The 16,011-nt window shown below is 43.8% G+C and overlaps 1 protein-coding gene across 1 annotated transcript; it reads right to left on the reverse strand.

Moving 5' to 3' along the window:
- Positions 1-608: 608 nt before the first annotated feature.
- Positions 609-10,748, reverse strand: LOC139542629 (5-hydroxytryptamine receptor 6-like). Its single transcript, XM_071348285.1, has 3 exons — positions 9,449-10,748; positions 5,308-5,442; positions 609-3,441 (listed from the first exon to the last, which is right to left on the reverse strand). Exons 1-3 carry the CDS (start codon positions 10,421-10,423, stop codon positions 3,088-3,090), a joined length of 1,464 nt encoding a protein of 487 aa, XP_071204386.1. The 5' UTR covers positions 10,424-10,748; the 3' UTR covers positions 609-3,087.
- Positions 10,749-16,011: the final 5,263 nt, after the last annotated feature.

Consider the following 16,011-nt stretch of genomic DNA (forward strand, 5'->3'; position numbering starts at 1 on the left):
CTGAAGATCTCGTACAACGCTGTGCACTACTCCTTTCACAGATCCGTGCAAACTGGCTCTAACCAGAATAGAAAGAGGAGTGGGAGGCCCCGGTACACAACTGAGCAAGAGGACAAGTACATTAGAGTGTCTAGTTTGAGAAACAGACGCCTCACAAGTCCTCAACTGGCAGCTTCATTAAATAGGTCCCGCAAAACACCAGTCTCAACGTCAGCAGTGAAGAGGCGACTCTGGGATGCTGGCCTTCTAGGCAGAGTTGCAAAGAAAAAGCCATATCTCAGACTGGCCAATAAAAATAAAAGATTAAGATGGGTAAAATAACACAGACACTGGACAGAGGAACTCTGCCTAGAAGGCCAGCATCCCGGAGTTGCCTCTTTGCTGCCAGTTAAGGACTTGTGAGGCTTCTGTTTCTCAAGCTAGACACTCTAATGTACTTGTCCTCTTACTCAAATTTTTTTGATTAACAAATACGTTTTTTTAATGTAAGATGGTAAAATAAAGTGCAAAAGTATTGATTATTATTATTTGTGCCCTGGTCCTATAAGAGCTCTTTGTCACTTTCCACAAGTGCGGTTGTGACAAAAACTCACATTCAGTCTTATGTTTAATAAATGTATCGTATAGTGTGTGTGTGGCAGGCTTACAATGATGGCAAAAAACAACATTTGAGAGTGCGCTGACCCTGGTGCTAGTGGGGGTACACAGCTGGAGGTTGAATGTTTGAAGGGGTATGGGACTATAAAAAGTTTGGGAACTACTGTTAGAGTATATATTTTTTTAAATGAATAGGTTTAGGCTATAAGGCCCATGCATCCGACAGAGAGAAACAATATTTTCTGACTGGACATTTTGCACTGCTTTGGTGGAGTTCTCTGCTCTGTCTAGCCTACCATTCTCTCTTGCGTTCTGTATATAACATTTATTGAAATAGGCCATAGCAAATAGGAATAGGGAAATATCTCGGAATGTCACTCGTGCCCGACTCTCGTGCGCGGCGCCAGTCAAGTTCAAATAAGCTAAACCATTGTCTGTCACATCACGATGTCGTCACCGTCAACGAGCATAATTTAGCAACATGGTGTTTTTATTCACAACAAAACTTCAGTTACACAACGTGAAATCTATAAAGTGTCAAATAATGTCCAGTTATTACAACTCCACAGTATACATATTTCATTTCCATCTACGAAGGGTTGAAAATATGTCCAGAAAGCCCACTTTTCCTTCTCCGAAAATATTGTGTTCAGGGTAACCTGCAACATAGTTCTGAGGGGAATGCGGAATGCCATAAGGACAACGGTGCAGCTTCCCATATCGAGTTTGAGGGAACACATCAACACATGGGACCAAACAGGCGAACATAGGAGGTTATAGGACCAACTGCAGTTCTTCTGCCTCTTCTCAACTTGAATTACCAACAACATCACAGTTGTGTGTGGAAAGACCTCCTTTAGCTTCTCAGCACACTCAGGTGCCAGAACACTCAGTGAAGACATCAGTGGACACAAATGGCAACTTCCAGTGAAAAACATCTTAATTGAACTAATCATGAACATGAACAAGTATTGATTATTATTATTTGTGCCCTGGTCCTATAAGAGCTCTTTGTCACTTTCCACAAGTGCGGTTGTGACAAAAACTCACATTCAGTCTTATGTTTAATAAATGTATCGTATAGTGTGTGTGTGGCAGGCTTACAATGATGGCAAAAAACAACATTTGAGAGTGCGCTGACCCTGGTGCTAGTGGGGGTACACAGCTGGAGGTTGAATGTTTGAAGGGGTATGGGACTATAAAAAGTTTGGGAACTACTGTTAGAGTATATATTTTTTTAAATGAATAGGTTTAGGCTATAAGGCCCATGCATCCGACAGAGAGAAACAATATTTTCTGACTGGACATTTTGCACTGCTTTGGTGGAGTTCTCTGCTCTGTCTAGCCTACCATTCTCTCTTGCGTTCTGTATATAACATTTATTGAAATAGGCCATAGCAAATAGGAATAGGGAAATATCTCGGAATGTCACTCGTGCCCGACTCTCGTGCGCGGCGCCAGTCAAGTTCAAATAAGCTAAACCATTGTCTGTCACATCACGATGTCGTCACCGTCAACGAGCATAATTTAGCAACATGGTGTTTTTATTCACAACAAAACTTCAGTTACACAACGTGAAATCTATAAAGTGTCAAATAATGTCCAGTTATTACAACTCCACAGTATACATATTTCATTTCCATCTACGAAGGGTTGAAAATATGTCCAGAAAGCCCACTTTTCCTTCTCCGAAAATATTGTGTTCAGGGTAACCTGCAACATAGTTCTGAGGGGAATGCGGAATGCCATAAGGACAACGGTGCAGCTTCCCATATCGAGTTTGAGGGAACACATCAACACATGGGACCAAACAGGCGAACATAGGAGGTTATAGGACCAACTGCAGTTCTTCTGCCTCTTCTCAACTTGAATTACCAACAACATCACAGTTGTGTGTGGAAAGACCTCCTTTAGCTTCTCAGCACACTCAGGTGCCAGAACACTCAGTGAAGACATCAGTGGACACAAATGGCAACTTCCAGTGAAAAACATCTTAATTGAACTAATCATGAACATGTGAACCCCTTAGGGCTTTTGGATGTATTTAACTATGGCAGCCTAATAAGTGATGAATAATGTATGCACTGTATAGTGTGTTAAAGTAATGTAATTTTAATGTAGGCAGGATGTTAATTAAAAACATTTAATTACAATACTAGTTATAGACATCCTCCCACTTTTGTGGATATGAAGACAATGCAGCATGAATGAGTCCCTGGCATTTTTTATAATGGTTATCACAGTGATGTCATCTAATGCAGTCACCCAGTGATTCTCAGCACCTAGCTCTCTCTCATCCACTCCTGCCCTGTATGCTCACTAAATTGCACAGTCTAGATTATTTTTCCATCTAGCTACCACCCACAAGTGCCGCTTTGATGAGTTTAACATTACACCTTCCTCCAACCTTTCCCCTCAGCCAAGTTCCCCTTGGTGGTAATAAGTTACAGTATGTAACATCTCTTCACACTCTACTCTCCATCCTCCCCTTCAGTCCAGCGTGTCCACCTGATTGGGCAACAGCAGAGGCAGCTCAATCCCAGCGTGGTCGTCGTCAAACAGGTTGACGGCGTCTGTGGCGGTGGCGGGGGGCTGTGGGGGGTCGGAGGCCAGGGAAGGGGGCTCCGTGGGCAAGTTGGGCTCGCCAGAGTTGCGGAGGGAGAGGGAGAGCGCCAGTGAGGGTCTGCGGGGCGAGTGGGTGGAGCAGCAGGGCAGCAGCCTCCCCAGGGCCTGTTTGAAGTCACGCATGAACAGCGGGTAGATGATGGGGTTCATGGTGCTGTTACAGTAGCCCAGCCAGGTGATGGTGTCAAAGAGCGCCGGGGGAACACACTCGCATACCGCCTGACGAGAGAGAGAGAGCAAAAGGCAGGCACCGGGGTTGTGTTCAGTATGTACGTAGCATGAAGATGTTGTGAAACAATTTTTTTAATGAAAAGTATTCTTATAGGAAATATGTAGCCAGTAAGAGGTAAAACAGAAAATAATATTGTAAAGGCTATTTTCATTAGCGTACAGAACCTAAGTAGAACATACATATACATACATACATACACACACACATATACACATATATGTATATACTGCTTATACATATAGGGACATAACCCATAGGAGGGTGAAAGACTGGCTCACTATGGCATATCAGAGAGAAAGGGAGAAGACTGCTGTTGGAGTGTCCTATATTATGAAGATGAATGAGGGAGGCAGTGAGTGAGAAGCAGGAAAAAGGGAGGGGGGTGTTCACATACCACATTGCATGTGAAAGGAAGACAGACACTTGAGCCCTCTGTCTGCTATATTCTGGAGGAGTGAAGTGAGGGACACAGATGGGAAATGAAATGACTGGATCATTGAAAGCCTGAAAGCAGGACAACGATAAGTACCAATTTAGATTAAATCATTTTATGTCACACACTTAATCCTGAAGATTAACATGCTCCCCTTGATTTTAGATAATGAGCAAATGGTGAAGGGGGGTACATTTTATGTTTAGCTTCTTTCATCTAATCAAGCATCTTATCATTTTTCTCCCTAAAATTCTACAACCCCAAAAAGACCATGGTATTTACACATTCTTGGGATGAGCCCCACCCCCCCCAATTGTATTTCACACATTGCTTTTATGCTGAACCACATGGCAACACTCCAGCAATGATAAACCTGGGTGATGGAACAGTAAAAACACCCAAACGAGTCACTGAGGCGAATAAAATATGGAGCTCAGATGAAGACCACAGACCTGAATTGAAAGAAATAGGATTCCAAAATGTTAGTTTTTCACTGTGAATGAAGATATACTCTACATGTGAGACATCTTACAATAATATTACAATATAAAAAAATTGTTTTGGCAAAAGTAAAATAAATTCAAGAAGGATGAGTGGACATCAAATATACAGTATGTTCCAGTAGATAAGGGAACATTTTCAAGCAAAAATTCCTGTCTTTAATTTTCTACTGCTTATTATTCCACTTGACCGGCATCCATTTCTATTCATACAGCCAATCTATTTAGTATCCACTTGACCCCACCCCCCACCCCGTTTTGGTGCACGCTTTGGTATTTTCTTAGCACTACACAGCTAGTTCAAATAACTGAGTTTGGGAAACCCTGTTCTAGCTGACACCTTTCCCACAGGAGTAAGGCAACCTCAGAGCACACACAAAGCAAGCTTAATTGCCATAAGATGGAGCGTCACACATGGAATGGATGTGGTCCAGGTTTTGTAATACAGGGAATAATTGGCAATGAATAGGGAAGGTGTACACAAACATAATGATAACAGATGTGCTATACAATATACTGTGTGCATGTGGTTTGTAAGTTTCGACCCTGAGAAGATGAGCTTCAACCAATTTAAAGATTTCTATTCATCTCTGCTCAGAGCAGCTAGATGATCCCCTAGTGTTTAGCTCATCATTTTTTGAAAAGCCCTCGATTGAAATGTGCTTTGAATCCCAAAGTTTACTGCAAGCGCTGCAAGAAGAAACAATATCATTGATATCAAAGAGAAATAATGACCAGATTCGATTGTGCATTTTATAGGCCAATTTCTTTATTAATGTGGAGGTAAAGTGAACGTTTGGGAATTGAGATTTCACTAGGATTTCAGGAGAACATGTATACTCTTCTATGCTTGACATTAATGGAATAGTTTGTTTAAATCACTCTTTGATAAAGAGGCCGATGCAGTTTGAGCCACTGACCTGGGCCATGTTGGTGATGAAGAAGGGCAGCCAGGCGCTGAAGAAGAGGCCCAGCAGGACTCCCAGGGTCAGACTGGCCTTCACTGCCCTTCGTCCCTGCCGGTGGGCCAGCCGCCGCTCGCTGTTCACCGACAACTGAGGACAGAGGGACAGACAGGGCTGTCAGAGACAAGGGCCGTGTCCGAATACCTGTACTTGCATCCTAAATAGGCCGTTTGAGTATGCAAAAAAAACGGTTTAATAGTATGCGACATTTAAAAAATCAAGTATACTTTAAATGCCCGGATGTCATACTCATTTCGGTGTGACAACAGCTGGTTAATTAGATATGGAGATGCACTACTGAAATCAACTAATAGCGGGAAACAACGCAATAATGTATTCTCAGTATGCGAAAATAGGTTTTCTAGAATGTGAATTTTCAAAAATCTAGTATGGTTTAAAATGTCATGATGTAATGGCCTATTCATTTCAGTTCTTCATCTAGTATAATTTGATGCACAGTTTTCCACAATGCATTGGAAGAGGTTGGCTGCGAGTGATAGGCCCTGGTTGTCTTCAAGTAGCCAGACAAAAAAACTAGGCTGCTTAATTGGGAAGGTGCTGAATAGCGGATTTCTGTTTTCTCATTGAAAAGTGTTTGTTCTCTTTTAAACTACACTGACCAAAAATATAAACACAACATGTAAAGTGTTGGTCTCATGTTTCATGAGCTGAAATAAATGATCCCAGAAATGCAGAAAAAGCTTTTCTCTAAAATGTTTGTTTACATTCCTGTTCGTGAGCATTTCTCCTTTGTCAAGATAATCCATCCACCTGACAGGTGTGGCATATCAAGAAGCTGATTAAAGAGCATGATCATTACATAGGTGCACCTTGTGCTGGCGACAATAAAAAGCAACTCTAAAATGTGCAGATTTGTCACGTAACATAATGCCACAGATGTCTCAAGTTTTGAGGGACAGTGCAATTGGCACGCTGACTGCAGGAATGTCCACTGTGTAACCATGCCAGCCCAGGACCACATCCGGCTTCTTCACCTGCGGGATTGTCTGAGAACAGTTGATGAAACTGTGGGTTTGCACAACCAAAGAATTTCTGCACAAACTGTCAGAAACCGTCTCAGGGAAGCTCATCTGCCTGCTCTTCGTCCTAACCAGGGTCTTGACATGACTGCAGTTCAATGTCGTAACTAACTTCAGTGGGCAAATACTCAACTTCGATGGCCACTGGCATGCTGGAGAAGTGTGCTCTTCACGAATAAATCCTGGTTTCAACTTTACCGGGCAGATGGCAGACAACGTGTATGGCATTGTTGGGGAAAGTGGTTTGCTGATGTCAATGTGTGAACAGAGTGCCCCATGGTGGCGGTGGGGTTATGGTATGGGCAGGCTTAAGCTACAGACAACAAACACAATTGCATTTTATCGATGAAAATTTGAATGCATAGAGATACCGTGACGAGATCCTGAGGCCCATTGTTGTGCCATTCATCTGCTGCCATCACCTCATGTTTCAGCATGATATTGCACAGCCTCATGTCGCAAGGATCTGTACACAATTACTGGAAGCTGAAAATGTCCCAGTTCTTCCATGGCCTGCATACTCACCAAACATGTCACCCACTGACCATATTTGGGATGCTCTGTATCAACTTGTACGAAAGTGTGTTTAAGTTCCCGCCAATATCCAGCAACTTCGCACAGCCATTGAAGATGAGTGGGACAACATCCACAGGCCACAATCAACAGCCTGACCAACTTTATGCAAAGGAGATGTGTCATGCTGGAGATGTGAGATGTGTCATGCTGCATGATGGTGGTCACTGGTTTTCTGATCCATGCCCCTACTTTAAAAAAAAGAGTGTCTGTGACCAACTGATGCATATATCTATTCTCAGTCATGTGAAATCCATGGATAAGGGACTAATTCATTTATTTCAATTGACTGATTTCCTTATATGAACTGTAACTCAATAAAATCTTTGAAGTTGTTGCATGTTGCGTTGATATTTTTTTTCAGTGTAAATACTAAATCCTCTTTTAATTTCTGAATTTGTCGGCACCGTGGATCTCGGGATGTGGCTGCGTTATTGAAATCACATCAGTCATTTATGGATCAAGCCTTAGCAGTCATTTTGATCTCAGTCCCACTGATCAGTGCTTTAGTTTATGTTGCTGTCCAGCGGTTCCAGGTTTTTCTGTGCAATAGCCTTTTGATGTGAACATTTGAAAAGTTTTGGTGTGCCTACTAGGCTATTTGATTTAATTTATATGTTACAGGACTTTGGTTTCACTAATGCATTTGTTGAAATGGAACCAAATTATCTGTTTCTGTCTTCAGACTTTTTAAAATAGGATAGATGGATTATACGGGCTAAAGTGTAGGTTGAATGTGATAGTCTGCATATAACCAGCCTGAGTAAGCCCATAACTCCATTACTATTCTATTCAGAGTTTAGAGAAATTGATCAAATTTGAAATTAGATATTATCATGCTGGTTAATGTGATGCATGTCTGAATTTGGAAAAATCCACATATCCAGTCAGGAGCTGCTACTGCGTTGCGGCTGTGGCATACTGTATAGCCTACTTTTTACTAAACGGTAGGTGCTAAATAGTAGGCTATGCGACAATGAGTACATAGTATGCAGTTTAAGTATGTAGTATGCTAGTATAGGTATTCGGACACGGGGAAGGACTGCATCTCAATGAATCCAAAAACCTAGGTATTTATTTAATTTTACAAGGTAGCTACAGGTCCACATTGTTACATGATTCTTAAAACATTTTCCAGACACTCTTATCCAGAGTGACTTACAGGAGCAATTAGGGTTAAGGACTTTGCTCAAGGGCACATCGACACATTTTTCACCTAGTTGGCTCGGGGATAAGAACAACGCTCTTAACCTCTAGGCTACCTGCCGCCCTAAAACTGTTTATCTGTTCGCGGCATGCACGATTTCAAGGATTTGCAAATGAACTTGAATTAAAACAATGAAGTGGAATTAAAACAATATTTCCAGAGTGAGCACAAATCTAATGCATAGAAAGTTAATTGTGTACAAACAGCAAACCGGTATCAATAGCTTTAAGAACCTATGTAACAATGTGCACTTACACAAAAGCTAACATTTATAGCTGGAGTAGCAAAATAAAATAAATTATAGCTTCCACCACATTGCTTTCAGGAGAAAAGACAAGAAGATGTCACTTTAGATGCATCATTGGCCTGATATGTCGAGGAGTCTCAGAAAAAAGGAAAGGTATGTAGGCCTAACTCTTACATTTAACAAGATGTAATGCTCACATTGAAAGAGATGTGAAGTGTTGTTGAAAACATTGAAAAGTCTGTGTGGAATAACATTGTTATGAATTACTTTCCAAGGCCCTCAATCTCAGGAGTGTAGGCACAGGTCATTGACTAGAAAAATACAATGCAATGTCTGTGCCATTTATTCTACCTAGCAACCACTTCTCCATCAACAGGCGCCATTGCCCCTCCTCCCACTTTGTATCTTTCAGAGGATTTGTTATTGACCATGAATTTCTGTTGGGCAGAACATAATCTGAAACACAACCAAAACAAACTGCAAATGCATTCAACAAATTTGGAAAGTCACAAGCTTGATGTAATCATTGTGTGCTAGTAATATGGGATCAAACACTAAACTGTTGACTAAATTGAATACACTTTAAGTGAATTTCAAATGGGGGGTATTAGATACATAACTGTAAAACAGAAATGCATGAAAACACTCATAAACGGTGACATTCTGTACTGTTGCCTCATATATATATTTTTTTATGCTGGAGTATAGACCCAAATTGAAAGTTTTAGCTTCACTGTCCAAATAAATATGTAGGGGAGTGTACACACACCTAATCAGCCCACAACACCTTCGTAATCTCAAATTCTTGAATCTCTCCCAAATCAATGGCTGTGTCCTAATTATTTTAGCTAGATCCCCACATTTGTTTTCCTTCATGACAACTAATCTGAGAGGGCATGAGAAGCAGAGAAGGCACCATGGTGGAAACCTATCCAGGCACACAGTGATCATGCAGGGACGGATTATACAGCATTGGGATGTAGCCTTATTGTATCCCCCTTCATCTCCTCTACCACCCCACGCTCTCACCGGCATGTGGCGTGACACAGGGTGCTCCTGATGACTGTAGTCATCTCCTTCGAGGTGAGCATGTCCGGCGGCGCCCCCACCTGATGACGGAGGGTGAGAAGGCTCCCCAGGCGAATGGTGCGGGTACGGAGGTTGACTTAGCGCCGCCACCCGCCTCGCCTGTCTCCGCGCCGCCAGGAGAATCTGACAGTAGGTGAAGCAGATGGCACTGGATGGCAGGAAGAAGGTGAGGATGGACGCCACCAGGGCAAAAGGAAAGGTAACCCGCAGACAGCATTGGAAGGACAGGCCACTGGACTGCGACAGCTGGAAGTAGGAGGCGTGGTACCACAAGCTCAGCTCTGGGTATGTGCTGACATTGGCACTGCCAGCCCCGTGCATTGGGGAATGGCCACTCCCATGACCCAAGCTGTGCCAGTTCATCTTGATGGGCAAGAAGGAGGTGAGGGCGGCCAGACCCCAGGCCCCTCCCACCAGAAGCAGGGCCCGTGGAGGGGTCATCCTCTGCTTGTAGCGCAGCGGCGAGATGATGAGGAGGTAGCGGTCCAGGCTGATCACACACAGGTTGAGAATGGAGGCACTACAGCACATGACGTCGAAGCAGAGCCACACGGGGCAGAAGCCCGGCCACAACACCCAGGCCCCGTACAGCACATTGAGCATTGCCGGCGGCATCACCACCAGAGCCACCATCAGGTCAGACAGGAAGAGAGACACCAGGAAACAGTTGGAGGTGTTGCGTAAGGAGCGTTGGGCAAACACCAGAGCGATCAACAGAGTGTTGCCACAAGCCGTCATCAGGATGATGAGGGTTAACATGCACGCCAACAGCCACGGACCACTGCCACTGATGCCCCAGGCACTGGTTTCGGACAAGCTGCCATTGGAGCTCCCTAAAGGGTTAACAGCATCCCCACTTGCAGTTGCTGCCTCTAAGCCAGGTAAGGTGGAGTTGTCCATAGCGGTGGTTGACATTGGTCAATGTGAGAACATCCCTGTTCCTCTCCCAGTCTGTGAATGCCAACAATTGCTGTGAAGCACAAAATGTATGTGACCTCTGGTGCTTGTTAGTGCTGATAAAGTTTTCCCAACACTTGAGGAAAATAAAGAGAAGCCACTGAGGTCCTGTTTTGATAATCCGTTCACCACATTCTTCACAAGGTTAACAGAGGGGCCCATCAGTCATTTCTGTGAAAACCTCTTATTGGCTCCTGTTGCAGTTGTGATAAGAAGTGTCGGCACTGATTCCATCTCTTCGTCGTGCCCAATAGTTCTGCTTTCCTCAGCGTTGGAGCCAGAGTGAGCAATTCTGTGGCTGTGTGTTTCAAAGCTGCGTGTCATGATGACACTCGCTGGGGGAGGGCAAATTGAGAGGTGGGCTACAACGTGTGAGAGCAAAGGCAGCTTGAGTGGAATGGCAAGAAGAGGGAAAAACAACAAATTCTCCAAGTTATTCTTTACTACACACAAGGTTAATGGTATTGCTCCTGTTGGTGTTTGGTTGTTTGTGTGAGAGAGAGCTGTGTGAAGTCTATTTGCTACTCCTTGTGGATATGTGAATCTCAAGTCTTTGTGTTGAATAGAACATACTCCACTGTGAGGGTGTCATTTGTAAGCAAGGCTCTGACCACAAGTGCTCTACAGGTATCATGGTTTTTGTCGTGTTCCCTCCTGCTAATCCCCGTGCCGGCCACTCCAGCTCACCTCCCAGCCAGAGCACTCCGCTCCCGGAGAAGGAGCGTGTCTGAGCCTTGAGCTGCAAATACATGCCTGTGCACATTCACAGCTAGGTGATGCAAATTCTATCACAGCAAGGAGGCAGTGTGGGACATCTGTTGTACAATTTAATTTAATAGCCTGTGATTCTGACATTCTTGCATTATTTCTGTGAAAGAATAAATGTATTGACTCCGTTTCTTCGTAGAGCGTGACATCAGTTTATGGTATATATCAGGGGTACTCAAGTACTATTTGGAAAGGACCCGTCACACACATTTCCTAGGTGGCAAAGGTCCGGATGGATAGTCATTTATCGGCATAGTAACAAACCTCCACCTCGCAACCCATGCAACCCCAAACTGTTCACACCCCTCTTGTTGGCGGAGAGAAAATGTAGAAGAAGCACATTTTTCATTTTGCATGGGGCAGATATTTTACACAACTCTACACATTTTTCCATGTCTTATGTGTTTATATGACCACGGGTCGAAGCCAGACTAAGATTTTTTCCAAATGTTTTGGTATTCGGGACCGACGGTCCGTATTGATCCTGTTTTGGATATGGACCCTGGTGCGCCAGTTGAGTATGGGGAATATATAAAATTGGTCAATTGTGTTTATTTAATTCTGTGGGTATACAGTGCCTTCAGAAAGTATTCAGACCCATTGACTTCTTACACATTTTGTTAGGTTACAGACTTATTCAACAAAACACAAAAATCCTCATCAATACCCCATAATGACAAAGCAAAAACAGTTTTTTAGAAATTTTAGCTAATTAATTTTTAAAAAATTATCTGAAATATGACATTTACATAAGTATTCAGACCCTTTACACAGTACTTTGTTGAAGCACCTTTGGCAGCGATTAAAGCCTTGAGTCTTCATGGGTATGACTCAACAAGCTTGGCACACCTGTATTTGGGGAGTTTTTCCATTCTTCTCAGCAGATCTTCTCAAGCTCTGTCAGGTTGGATGGGGAGTGTTGCTGCACAGCTATTTTCAGGTCTCTCCAGAGATGCTCGATCGGGTTCAAGTCCGGCCTCTGGTTGTGCCACTCAAGAACATTCAGAGACTTGTCCCGAAGCCACTCCTGTGTTGTCTTGGCTGTGTGCTTAGGGTCATTGTCCTGTTGGAAGGTGAACCTTCGTCTCAGTATGTGGTCCTGAATGCTCTGGAGCAGATTTTCATCAAGGATCTCTGTACTTTGCTCAGTCCATCTTTGCTGATTAGTCTCCCAGTCCCTGCCGCTGCAAAACATCCCCACAACATGATGCTGCCACGATCATGCTTCACCGAAGGGATGGTGCTAGGTTTCCTCCAGACGTGACACTTGGCATTCAGGCCAAAGAGTTCAGTCTTGGTTTCATCAGACCAGAGAATCTTGTTTCGGGTCCAAGTGCCCCTGCCGAAGCAACCGGGGATGCCTCAGCTGGCTTATCAGGCTTCCATGCCTCAGCTGGCTTGACAGCTTCTCAAGACTCGGTTGGTTCAGGCAAGCTCCCCCGCGCCTCGGCCGGCTCGACAGGCCCCCACGCCTCAGCTGAGGCAACCGGCATGGTCCCCGGGACCGTCCCTCTGGTTGGCGTCCTGCGTCTGGAGCCGCGCACCAGGGAGGGGGTACTGTCACATTTACTCCCACTCCCCCTTTCATGTGCTCGTTGTCTCATGATTACGGAACCTGCCACTATCGTTACGCGCACCTGCGCCTCATGAGACTCACCTGGACTCCACCTCCCTGATTACCTTCCCTATATCTGTCACTCCCCTTGTTTTTTCCCTCAGGCATTATTGACTCTGTTTCGGTTTCTTGTCTGTGCACTTTTCGTGTTTCTTGTTTAGTATTTTGTATGTTCTATTTATTCAATTATTCACTCCCTGTACTTGCTTCCTGACTCCCAGTGTACACGTTACACTTAACCCTTACCTTAACCATGTTAAATTTCTACTTCAATGGGGTAAGAACGTACCAAGGATTCCGCAGAGATCGGACCTACTCAAAATGGCGCAACACAGCTTCCAGAAAACTAGGGATTTTGTGGCTAATTGAGGTAGAACAGTAATTTTGCTCATAGATTATACATGTTTATGCAACGGTGGGTCTAATCCTGAATGCTGATTGGTTGCCACCGGCTAAATCGATGACATTAAAATGCCTATTTACTCTGTTCCATCTGACTGCGCAATCCACTGTCTTATCAGCCCAGCCAGGCAATTTATAAACTTGATCTCCACTATAAAAAGCATCTAGACATTATCTCACATTTCTTTTAGACTAACATTTTGTTTTCAACAGCGGAGATTTGTATAAACCTCTCCGACATTTCCAACATTGTTTCAATATTCAAAGTTGACCTCCAGCTGTCCCATAGTAATGAAAGTGTTGGGAGGAGAGGTTGGACAGACAGTGAGCGTTTCTCAGCCAGTCGAAATCATAAATCAGCTGGTGTAACCGATGTGAAATGGTTAGCTAGTTAGAGGTGGTGCGCACTAATCGCGTTTCAATCGGTGACGTCACTCACTTTGAGACCTTGAAGTAGTGCTTCCCCTTGCTCTGCAACGGCTGCGGCTTTTGTGGAGCGATGGGTAACGATGCTTCGTGGGTGACTGTTGTTGATGTGTGCAGAGGGTGCCTGGTTCGGGGCGAGGTGACGGACTACACTTATACTGTTACACTGGCATCATTTTTATGGATATATACAAAGAAATGTCAATTGAAAAAAGGTCAAACTTAACAAAGTGCAGCTAGTTTGCAGTCTTTCCAGCTTCAGTTTGAAGTGATTGTGTTAGCTGTGTTGGCTAGATCCTCTGAACAACAGTGTCCTGACAAGTGAGCACATTTTCTATGCCAGGCAAAATCGCGATTCATTGTTATGGATGAATCAAAATAAATGTCACTACAAAATGTCACTGCACTTTCTGACGTGACTGAGTTAGCCGTAGTTGGTTGGCTAGCAAGCAAGGGATACAAATGTCGCCAGCCAGTATGGCAATGGAACATTTAGAACGAACGACTGGGTTGCATCCATAGATACAGAACAAAAAGACTGAAGGACTGGGTCGCGTCTCTGGCAACCAACCGAACCGATAGAATGTATGACCAACTGCACCGAACCCTAGATTTGTGTAGAGGTAAAGACAGTTTCAAATGGGATATTTGCGCTTTCAAACCTCATTAGCTTTCAAACCACTTGAGCCACAGACCAAATAAGTGTCATGATGTTGGAAAAATTGCGCACAGGTCTTATTTTCACGATTTGTACATTAATTCGCTTTCCAACGCTAATAAACATGTGGAAATGTGAGCAGCATTTTGTATTCCTAGTTTAATGAGTTAGGGAGCGTAAACAAAGTACAAACTTTTTTACATTCGAATTTCGTTAGCTCTTTGGTCATGTGACCTACTTGACTCAAACAAGGTTCAAAATGTACAGTCAGTGGGCCTACACATTGTACACCCTTTAGTTTGTCCATTTTCATCTCGCAGGTTTTTACATTAATTTTTTTAAATGTAAAATGTCAATAGCTCCTTGGTCATGTGACCTACTGACCTCAAACAAGGTTCAGAATGTACACTGACTACCCTTCTATATTGCACACCCTTTAGTTTGTCCATTTTCATCTCACACAATTTTACATGTATTTTACGAAATGTAACATTTCAATTGCTCCTTGGTCATGTGACCTACTGACCTCAAACTACTTTCAGAATGTCCACGGTATAAGGGCACAAGGCGAGACCCAGGAGGCAAATGGTTGAGCTCTGATATTTATTATAACAAAGGGAGTAGGCAAAGGCAGTTTGTAAGACAGAATGTCAGACTGATGTCCAGTTTGTAAGACAGAAAAGCCTCTGATACCACTGGGCGTTACTCAGGGGCTGGGGGCAGCATTCAGGCTGTGGAGGTTGGGTTGGGGACTTAGTCTCTGGGTGGATAAAAGCGGGCGGGTCACCAGGTGCACAGAGCTTGTTTCAGGTTACCAGGTGCACAAGGAGGCCTCCATCAAGGCGGAGGGCACTCCGAGTCCAAGCATAGGCGGCCTGACTCGTGGGGTGGGGGCAGCACTCAGGCCATGGAGGTTGGAGTGGGGACTTAGTCTCTGGGTGGATAAAAGTGGGCGGGTCACCAGGAGCACAGAGCCTGTTTCGGTTTACCAGGTGCACAGAGCCTGTTGCGGGTTACCATGTGCACGTGGTTCCTGACAGCGGGACTATAGACGTCTTAGTAATTCCAGGGAGTAAGCTATACTCTAAGGCCAAGGGAGAGGGGTGTTGACCGGGTAGGGAGAGTAGGTGTGGAGGCCAGGTCAATGGTGGCCTGCCTGGAGGTCAGGAAGGCCCCAGGGAGAAGGCCCAAGTGAATAGGTATGTGAGTGACACTGTCCTTCAGGGGGGTAGAGCAGGCAAATTAATGTAAAAACCTGCGAGATGAAAATGGACAAACTAAAGGGTGTGCAATGTGTAGGCCCACTGACTGTACATTTTGAACCTTGTTTGAGTCAAGTAGGTCACATGACCAAAGAGCTATTGAAATTCGAATGTAAAAAATGTTAAAGTTTGAAAAATTAACGTATAAACATGTGAGATGAAAATGGACAAACTAAAGGGTGTGCAATGTGTAGGCCCGCTGAGTGTACATTCTGAACCTTGTTTGAAGTCAGTAGGTCACATGACCAAAGAGCTATTGAAATTCAAAAATAATTTAAAATAGTGTGAGATGTAAATCGACAAAAAAATGTGTGTGCAATGTGTGTCTATGCCATCGGGTTAGCTAGAACCAGTTTTGAACATTTAAGGACTAATTGAAATTTGAAAAATTAGATTTGTCACTATGTTGATGGTC

The sequence above is a fragment of the Salvelinus alpinus genome, chromosome 17 (genome assembly GCF_045679555.1).
Source record: "Salvelinus alpinus chromosome 17, SLU_Salpinus.1, whole genome shotgun sequence".
Taxonomy (NCBI): Eukaryota; Metazoa; Chordata; class Actinopteri; order Salmoniformes; family Salmonidae; genus Salvelinus; species Salvelinus alpinus.